Source organism: Pseudoliparis swirei, unplaced genomic scaffold (genome assembly GCF_029220125.1).
Source record: "Pseudoliparis swirei isolate HS2019 ecotype Mariana Trench unplaced genomic scaffold, NWPU_hadal_v1 hadal_25, whole genome shotgun sequence".
NCBI lineage: Eukaryota > Metazoa > Chordata > Actinopteri > Perciformes > Liparidae > Pseudoliparis > Pseudoliparis swirei.
In genome coordinates this window covers 926151-936527 of record NW_026613261.1, presented here as the reverse complement: position 1 = coordinate 936527, position 10377 = coordinate 926151, and the positions used below count along the sequence as shown (strand labels likewise).

The following is a 10377-nucleotide window of genomic DNA, read 5'->3' as shown; positions in this document are numbered from 1 at the left end:
TAAACCAATCCCACAATACTGGCCTATGTCCGCAGGTTCAAAACGTGGATTTTGCTTCTCAAGATATTATGATTTCTCTGTTTTCATATAGTATTACTGCAATTTTGGAATTTATTTTCATGTTGTTGAGGTTATAGCTCATTTACTTAGTCGGTTCCCCAGAGTCCGTTGGAGGAACCCTGAAGGTCTTCTTCTCTTCCTCAGGACATCGGCGGGCTGATCGCCGGAATGTTCCGTAAGACGCCCAAAGAGAAGCCGTCTCCGTCTCCGTCGTCTCCTGCCGTGACGGTAAGGTCGACTCCTTGTGGCTTGAGTTCTGGTCTCCTCCCGCTCACGGGTTCTCCTCCCGCTCACGGGTTCTCCTCCCACTCACGGGTTCTCCTCCCGCTCACGGGTTCTCCTCTCGCTCACGGGTTCTCCTCCCGCTCACGGGTTCTCCACCCGCTCACGGGTTCTCCTCTCGCTCACGGGTTCTCCTCTCGTTCACGGGTTCTCCTCCCTCTCACGGGTTCTCCTCCCGCTCACGGGTTCTCCTCTCGCTCACGGGTTCTCCTTCCGCTCACGGGTTCTCCACCCGCTCACGGGTTCTCCTCTCGCTCACGGGTTCTCCTCTCGTTCACGGGTTCTCCTCCCGCTCACGGGTTCTCCTCTCGCTCACGGGTTCTCCTCCCGCTCACGGGTTCTCCACCCGCTCACGGGTTCTCCTCCCGCTCACGGGTTCTCCACCCGCTCACGGGTTCTCCTCTCGCTCACGGGTTCTCCTCCCTCTCACGGGTTCTCCTCCCGCTCACGGGTTCTCCTCTCGCTCACGGGTTCTCCTTCCGCTCACGGGTTCTCCACCCGCTCACGGGTTCTCCTCTCGTTCACGGGTTCTCCTCCCGCTCACGGGTTCTCCTCTCGCTCACGGGTTCTCCTCCCGCTCACGGGTTCTCCTCCCGCTCACGGGTTCTCCTCTCGCTCACGGGTTCTCCTTCCGCTCACGGGTTCTCCACCCGCTCACGGGTTCTCCTCTCGCTCACGGGTTCTCCTCCCGCTCACGGGTTCTCCACCCGCTCACGGGTTCTCCTCCCTCTCACGGGTTCTCCTCCCTCTCACGGGTTCTCCTCCCGCTCATGGGTTCTCCTCCCGCTCACGGGTTCTCCACCCGCTCACGGGTTCTCCACCCGCTCACGGGTTCTCCTCTCGCTCACGGGTTCTCCACCCGCTCACGGGTTCTCCTCCCGCTCACGGGTTCTCCTCTCGCTCACGGGTTCTCCTCTCACGGGTTCTCCTCCCGCTCACGGGTTCTCCTCTCGCTCACGGGTTCTCCTCCCGCTCACGGGTTCTCCTCTCGCTCACGGGTTCTCCTCTCGCTCACGGGTTCTCCTCCCGCTCACGGGTTCTCCTCCCGCTCACGGATTCTTCTTCTCATTGCCAGGTCAGCAAAGCAGAGAGCGATTCAGAAGATACGGCAGAACCAGAAGACCAGGTACAGTTCTAGTTCTAGTAGATCTAGATGTAGGGACCATGAACTCTAGAGGTGCAGGTCTTGTTCTAGTAGATCTAGAGCAGCGGTTCCCAAACTCAAGAATGCCGCGGCCCAATTTGAAATCTGAAAATCTTCTGCGGCCCCCACGGCGTTGTCGACGGGGGGGGGGGGCTAGTGAGCGTGTGCTCACCTATGCGCGCGGATGTGTCGGCACGCATCACCGCAGAGCGATGCGACCCGAGAAGTGTTAGCGGGGGGTGCTGAGCGATTAAATATATCTCTTGTTCTGCCTGTTTTGTGATATAAATGCCTAAACCCTATATTTCTAGACTGAAATAATATCAGGCATTATAATTATTATAACTATGAGGATTTTTAGTTGCCTAATTAAGGAGCCCATCAGGACGTGCTGCTCTGCATGGTCCGCTATGGACCGCTGTTCACAACTCTGATCAAACAAAACTAAGATTTGATGCTATTGCTAATAAAGGACTTGTCACGGATATTAGGTCAGATAAGAGAATACGCTCATTTAAATCGAACTACTTTTATTTAATTTCAAAGTCTTAAAAATTGAAGAAAACCTTTTATTTATTTATTGTAAATAACCTGCGCCCACCTGATTTACCTTCGGGCACACCAGTGAGCGTTGACGACTGGAAGGCTCTCTTGAGTAGGGACCATGATCTTAGAGGTACAGGTCTAGTTCTGGTAGATCTTGGGGACCATGCTCTTAGGGTAAGGCGGTCTTTAGGATGCACTGAGTACCTATCTCCTCTTTTTCTCTCCTTAAGGATGAATTTTCATCTCTCAATCACCTATCTCTGCTTTCTCCCAGTCCTTGACTTCACGCTCATGGGGTCATCGGACCCTATGAGGCGTTAGATCATCTGCCTAGGATCATGATCTCTGGGTCGTGGAATTCCTGCTCCTGACTACGCCACTGTCCTGTTGAGACTCCGCCCACTGTTGAGACTCCGCACTCCTCCTACGCCATGATCCTGATGGATCGTGGAGGTCTCCATCGTGGAATATGCCTACTATGAACTATTCATACACTCTGTCATATTCATTGAATGTATTTTAACTCTAAATCTGTCCTTCTGTACACATTACATCTATTGATCTGTCCATCCTGGACAGGGATCCTCCTCTGTTCGTCTCTCAGGTTTCTTCCTTTTGCCCCTGAAGGGTTATTTGGGATTTTCCTGGTCCGATGTGAGGTTTTGGGACCGGGATTCTTGTGTACAGGTTTAAAGCACTCCGAGACAAATTTGTAATTTGTGAAATTGGGCTATACAAATAAACTGAATTAGAATTGATACTCTGATTCATAGTACATTATATCTATAAATCAGATGGGACCATGATCTAGGTAAGCTCTATTTATATAATCTAGAGTAGGACCTATGTCTCTGGTAAGTCATTCTAGTAGTATATAGTTGAATGATTTAATCTAGTTTTGTAATCTAGAGTGGAATGTTCTCAAAGAGGGCATCTAATTTTAGTATCTAGAATGATCTCCTTAATCGACTTTTAACTGACGAGCCCTAATATTCAAGTTATTCATGCATGATCATTTATTTTATGTTTAAATAAACGTATCAATATATATATATATATTGTGTGTTATAATAACGAATGTCTCCAGCAAGATAAATCGTTCACTGTACTACCTTATCTCAATTTATATATTGTATATTTATATTTGAGAAAAAAGCATTGTTAAAACATATATTAAAATGGATATAATAATACAAAAAGAATACTGACTTTTAAAAAAGGAGGACTGGGAAGTTCCCGGCTTTGTTATGGGAGACTGGACTTGGGCCCAAGAGTTCCCCACACGGGGTTCGAACCAAAAACCCCAAAATTCCCCGTGGGTTTTTCTTCGTTTGGGAATGTTTTCCTTTTTCATAAAAAAATATTTCCCTTACAAGGGGAAAAGGTTTTTCCCCCAGTATAAACACTTGGTCGACCGATTTCAGGTTTGAAATAAACGATTTATTAAATTCCCTTTCTAGTTCTAGTAGATCTAGAGTAGGGACCATGATCTCTAGAGGTACAGGTCTAGTTCTAGTAGATCTAGAGTAGGGACCATGATCTCTAGAGGTACAGGTCTAGTTCTAGTAGATCTAGAGTAGGGACCATGATCTCTAGAGGCACAGGTCTAGTTCTAGTAGATCTAGAGTAGGGACCATGATCTCGAGAGGTACAGGTCTAGTTCTAGTAGATCTAGAGTAGGGACCATGATCTCTAGAGGTACAGGTCTAGTTTTAGTAGATCTAGAGTAGGGACCATGATCTCTAGAGGTACAGGTCTAGTTCTAGTAGATCTAGAGTAGGGACCATGATCTCTAGAGGTACAGGTCTAGTTTTAGTAGATCTAGAGTAGGGACCATGATCTCGAGAGGTACAGGTCTAGTTCTAGTAGATCTAGAGTAGGGACCATGATCTCTAGACGTACAGGTCTAGTTTTAGTAGATCTAGAGTAGGGACCATGATCTCTAGAGGTACAGGTCTAGTTCTAGTAAATCTAGAGTAGGGACCATGATCTCTAGACGTACAGGTCTAGTTTTAGTAGATCTAGAGTAGGGACCATGATCTCTAGAGGTACAGGTCTAGTTCTAGTAGATATAGAGTTGGGACCATGATCTCTAGAGGTACAGGTCTAGTTTTAGTAGATCTAGAGTAGGGACCATGATCTCTAGAGGTGCAGGTCTAGTTTTAGTAGATCTAGAGATGATCTCACCAATCTGCTGTTCAACTTTAAGGCCTGATCGAGGCCCCCTGGTGGTTGGCCGACATGTGTGATGTCATGCAGGTAGATCAGTAAAAAGTAAATGAAAAAACTCCCTCTGTATAATATATATATATATAATGTGTGTGTGTGTATATTATATATATATATATATTATCTGTTTTTAATATTGTATTATATTTATTTATATATGTGTATATATATAATATATTCGATATATGTATATAAACACACATATTGTATAAATACCATATATTTTAAATAATATATCAAATATACATATACATATATATATATAAATGTGAATCCACACATCAAGCTCAGTAAATGTTTGATTTCATAGTTAAAATCAGAGATTTTCTTTTCGTAGATGTTTTTGTGCAGTGATGGAGGCGAGGGTGTATGTTGTGAATGTTTTGTGTATTTTTATTCAAATTGTTGCATTTTATATATATATATATTAAAAAATATATTATATATTATTTATTTGTATATATTATGAGTAGTAGTAGTAGTATTATTATATATATATATTATAATATATATATATATAATAATATATACAGGACTGTCTCAGAAAATTAGAATATTGTGATGAAGTTCTTTATTTTCTGTAATGCAATTAAAAAAACAAAAATGTCATGCATTCTGGATTCATTACAAATCAACTGAAATATTGCAAGCCTTTTATTCTGATTTATTGCTGATTATGGCTTACAGCTTAAGAAAACTCAAATATCCTATCTCTAAATATTAGAATATCATGAAAAAGTATACTAGTAGGGTATTAAACAAATCACTTGAATTGTCTAATTAACTGAAACACCTGCAAGGGTTTCCTGAGCCTTGACAAACACTCAGCTGTTATAAATCTTTTTTTTTACTTGGTCTGAGGAAATATTAAAATTTTATGAGATAGGATTTTAGAGTTTTCTTAAGCTGTAAACCATAATCAGCTATATTAAAAGAATAAAAGGCTTGCAATATTTCAGTTGATTTGTAATGAATCCAGAATGCATGACATTTTTGTTTTTTTAATTGCATTACAGAAAATAAAGAACTTTATCACAATATTCTAATTTTCTGAGACAGTCCTGTATATAGATAGATAGATAGATAGATATATACTTTATTAATCCCCAAGGGGAAATTTGTCGAGTCAGTAGCAGCAACACACAAGAATAAAAAACCAAAACACAAAATATAAGAAGGGTTAGGGTGATCTGGCAAGAGGTGAACTGTTGTAGAGCCTCATAGCCGTCGGCAGGAATGTTCTCCTGTATCTCTCCTTGTGGCAGCGGAGCGTGAGGAGACGTCTGGAGAAAGTACTCCTCTGTCCCTGTAGGAGGTGGTGGAGAGGGTGGTCCGGGTTGTCCAATATGGACACCAGTTTCTTCAACGTCCTCCTCTCCACCACCTGTTCCAGGTGCTCCAGCTGGCAGCCGATGATGGAGCCAGCCTTCCTAACCAGTTTGTTAAGACGGCTGGTGTCACGGCCCGATGCTGCTCCCCAGCAGACAATGGCAAAGTGCAGCACACTGGCCACAACCGACTGGTAGAATAACTCCAGCATCTTGCTGCACACGTTGAAGGATCAAGCTTTCTCAGGAAAAAGTCGACTCATCCCTTCTTGTACACAGCGTTGATGTTGGCCTTCCAGTTCAGTCGGCTGTCGATGAGACGCCCAGGTACTTGTACTCCTCCACCATGTCCACGTCCACTCCCAGGACACTCAGAGGTGTAGGAGCTGTCGCCTTCCTCCTGAAGTCCACCACCATCTCTCTGGTCTTGGCCACGTTCAGCCGCAGGTGGTTCTCATCGGCCCACTTTACAAAGTCACTCACCACTGCCCTGTACTCCTCCTCCTGTCCATCCCTAATACACCCGACCACTGCAGAATCATCAGAGTACTTCTGCAGATGGCATGACTCCGTGTTGTACTGGAAGTCACTGGTGTACAGGGTGAAGAGGAAGGAGACAGAACAGTTCCTGTGGGGCTCCAACATCACTGAGCACCGTTCCAGACAGCACTCTGCCCATCCTGACAAACTGTGGTCTGCCTGTGAGGTAGTCAGTGATCCAGGAGATGGTGGACGCGTCCACACGGCCACCGCAGCTTCTCACTCAGCAGCAGTGGCTGGATGGTGTTAAATGCACTGGAGAAGTCAAAGTGACTCTCACAGAGACACGGTTCCATCCAGGTGCGACTGAGCTCGTTGCAGCAGGTAGATGATGGCGTCGTCCACTCCCACATGAGGCTGGTAAGCAAATTGCAGAGGGTCCAACGACGATTTCACCTGCGGCGGAGGTGGGCCAAGACCAGCCTCTCCAGCACCTTCATCACATGGGAGGTGAGGCGACGGTCGGTAGTCGTTGAGGCCAGATGGTGTTGACTTCTTTGGGACAGGGACCAGGCACGACGTCTTCCACAGCACGGGACTTCCCCAGCCTCAGGCTGAGGTTGAAGAGGCGCTGCAGGACACCAGACAGCTGGGTGGCGAGGTCTTTAGGACCCTGGGGCTGATGCCATCAGGACCTTCAGCTCTGCGCTGGTGTAGTTTCTCCAGCTGTCTTCTCACCTGGTCAGTCGTCACAGAGAGAGGGGAGGGTGGAGGAGCCCATTGTTATTGAGGGCTCGGTGGATGTGCAGCTCAGCAGGGGGACAGAGGGGAGGAGGTGTTTGGGAGATGTGATGTGTGGAGGAGACTGGGGAGGGCTGTGAACTGAACCTATTGAAAAAACAGTTCAGCTCGTTGGCCCTCTCCAGGAGCCCCTGGCTGTCTCCCTCCACCTTGAAGCCAGTTATCTGCTTCATGCCAGACCACACCTCCCTTGTGTTGTTCAGCTGGAGTTTGGCCTCCAGCTTCCTCCTGTAGGAGTCCTTGCCCTCCTGAGCTTCACCTTTAGGTTGCGCTGGGCTTTCTCAGCTCATCCTGTCTCCAGACCTGAAAGCAGCTTTCTTCATGTTAAGCGCCTTCAGGTCCCTGGTGATCCAGGGCTTGTTGTTGGGAAGCAGCGCACAGTCCGTGATGGGATGGTGGTGTGTTCACAGAACTTGATGTATTCCGTGATGCAGTCGGTCATACTGTTGATGTCCTCCCGTGCGGTCCACACAACACATCCCAGTCCGTTGACTCAAGCAGTCCTGTAGGCGTCGTCAGCCTCCAGAGACCACCTCCTCACAGTCCTGGTGGTCACAGCCTCTTCACCAGAGGAACAGACCTGGTGTCAGCGGACCAGGTCATGATCAGACCTGCCGAGGGGAAGGGCAGTGGCGCTGTATGCGTCCTTAGTATTAGCATACAGCAAGTCCAGAGTGTTATTGTTCCTTGTTGGGCAGTCTATGTATTGATGGAAGGTTGGCAGAGCTTTTTCCAATGTGGTGTGGTTAAAGTCACCAGTGATAGCCATGAATGCTCCAGGCTGATGGTTCAGCAGAGCAGACACAGTGGAGTGGATGGTGTCCACAGCTTCCTCAGCGTCAGCTGATGGCGGCACGTACCGACAACCACAATGGCGGACGTGAACTCTCTCGGCAAATAGTACGGGCGCATCCCGGCCAACAGTTCAATGTTCGGCTACAGAAGCGCTCCTTCACGCACACATGGTCCGGATGGCACCACCGTTCATCCACATAAACAGCGATCCGCCCCCTCTTCTTACCGCTCTGTGTAGCGTCTCTGTCAGCCCGAACAGTCCTGAAGCCGGGCAAAGACGCTGTGATCCGGATAGTCCGCGTGTAGCCACGTCTCAGTGAAGCACAAGAGACTGCTCTCACGGAAGATCCTCTCGGACATTACCAGCGCCGAGCTCATCCGTCTTATTCGCCAAAGACCTCACGTTCCCCGTTATGATCGACGGTACCGAGGGTTTGTATCTCCTCGTTTTAGCCCTCCGCTTGACACCCGATCTGCAACCGCGAGCCCTTCTCCGTAGCTCCAGCGGGATCACAGGTCTGTCTCCAGGCAGAAGCTTCGGCCTGCACAGCGCGATCAGCTGAGCACGCGAGTAGACGACGGTCCCAGTCATTGTTTTGCTGTGGCTCACCGATACTCACGACAAAGTGAACAAAAGCCACAGTAGAATTATCGAAAAAAGTAGTTATGGTCCAGTGTCCGACCGTAACTAAGACAAACGTGAAAGAAAAGAAAAAGAAAAAGAGAGGAAAAGTGCAAAAAAAGACAATAAAATAAAAGCAAAACGCCACTACTGAAACAAGCAGCCGTTGGCACAGCGCTCCTCCACTATATATATAAAAACACACGTTGTATATATACAGTGGGGAAAAAAAGTATTTAGTCAGCCACCAATTGTGCAAGTTCTCCCACTTAAAAAGATGAGAGAGTCCTGTAACGGTCATCACAGGTAAACCTCAACTGTGAGAGACAAAATGAGGGGGAAAAATCCAGAAAATCACATTGTCTGATTTTTAAAGAATTAATTGGTAAAATAAGTATTTGGTCAATAACAAACAGGCCTTTTTTATAGGAAAAGCGAGGCTTCTTCTCTAAGAAACCCAACAGAAGAGACGAGGCGGCTGAACAGGTGAGTGACGTCCTGAATCACTGTGAGGGTCCGTGACCTTAGAGATGACCTCTTTGACCTCTTCGGTGCTTTCAGGACGGCCTCAGTGGTCGAGGGGAGCTTTCTGCAAGCAACGACAGTCTGTCTGACAACGGCAACAAGAAGGTGAGCAACGGATGACCTTGACCTCGTGACCTCTTGACCTTCATAACTGTTCTTGTGTCCGATTCCAGGAGAAAGGAGGAATATTCAGCGGGATCCTCCGAAAGTCTCCCAAGATTCCAGCAGAGGGAGCAGCTGAGCAGGTAACGTTGAACCTCTAAGCGTCAATAACACACTATCGACCTTTTTTAAATGTTTATATGCAACATGACCTATTTTAAGATGTATAAACACTCAATAGAACGGTAGTTAATGGGTTATAACACATTTAAAGTGATCTAACTCTCTGAGTGATCACAACTGCTCCTATGAAAATAGATCAAGCGTCTTTGAGTATTTTGAAAAGCGCTATAGAAATGTAATGTATTATTATCTATTTTATTATTAACAGTGTTTTCTATATTTTCATTCTCTGACGTAATAGTTTTAAAACTTGAATGCCCTTATATGATATATAATTACCTTGTAGGTGCGTGGAAAATAACGAAGAGTCGAGTGATTCTGCTTGCTCGTAGTTGTTTATTTTCCTTTCCAACACCTGTGTCATTCGCTACTTCCTGGTGCCCTTTAACCCCCCTCGTCACCAGGGCTACGCCCCTTTCCTTAAAGGGCCCTCGTGAATTTGTATACCCCTACAACCTCAGTGATGTCACATGACGGTGTGGTTCTGAGTACTTTGGTGTAACAAAGTAAAGTACACAGACCTCCGAGTCACGGGGAGTCGCTGAGTGTTGACACAACGCCGTTTGACCGTCTTTCAGCTTCAGGACAAACAAACGACGTCACACGACGACAGAGACACGAAGGCAAGAGCCCCGAGGTTCATGAGCTATAGATATATATTTATACATAAATGTATATGTGTGTGTGTGTATATATATATGTGTGTGTGTGTATTTATAAATGTATATGTGTGTATATATATATATATATACATATATACTACTGTCCTATACTTCGTGTCCTGCCCTCTACTTCCTGTCCACTACTTCCTGTCATATACTTCCTGTCCTCTACTTCCTGTAATCTACTCCCTCTCCTCTACTTCCTGTCCTCTACTCCCTGTCCTCTACTTCCTGTCATATACTTCCTGTCCTCTACTCCCTGTCCTCTACTTCCTGTCCTGTACTTCCTGTCCACTACTTCCTGTCATATACTTCCTGTCCACTACTCCCTGTCTTATACTTCCTGTCCTCTACTCCCTCTCCTCTACTTCCTGTCCACTACGTCCTGTCATATACTTCCTGTCCACTACTTCCTGTCCTCTACTTCCTGTCCACTATGTCATGTCATATACTTCCTGTCCACTACTTCCTGTCCTCTACTTCCGGTCCACTACTTTCTGTCCTATACTCCCTCTCCTCTACTTCCTGCCCACTACTTCCTGTAATATACTTCCTGTCCACTACGTCCTGTCATATACTTCATGTCCACTACTTCCTGTCCTCTACTCCCTGTCCTCT

At 46.4% G+C, this 10377-nt stretch overlaps 1 protein-coding gene across 1 annotated transcript in view; it reads left to right on the top strand.

The window, feature by feature from the left end:
• Nucleotides 1–209: 209 nt before the first annotated feature.
• The window catches only part of LOC130190905 (uncharacterized), a gene marked incomplete at its 3' end in the record, with an annotated part of 28743 nt that continues 18575 nt past the window's right edge, over nt 210–10377 (top strand). The window contains exons 1-5 of the mRNA XM_056410509.1: nt 210–288; nt 1418–1468; nt 8717–8773; nt 8849–8917; nt 8986–9057. Of these exons, the coding sequence (XP_056266484.1) occupies nt 229–288; nt 1418–1468; nt 8717–8773; nt 8849–8917; nt 8986–9057 (309 nt within the window). The remainder of the gene's footprint in view (nt 289–1417; nt 1469–8716; nt 8774–8848; nt 8918–8985; nt 9058–10377) is intronic.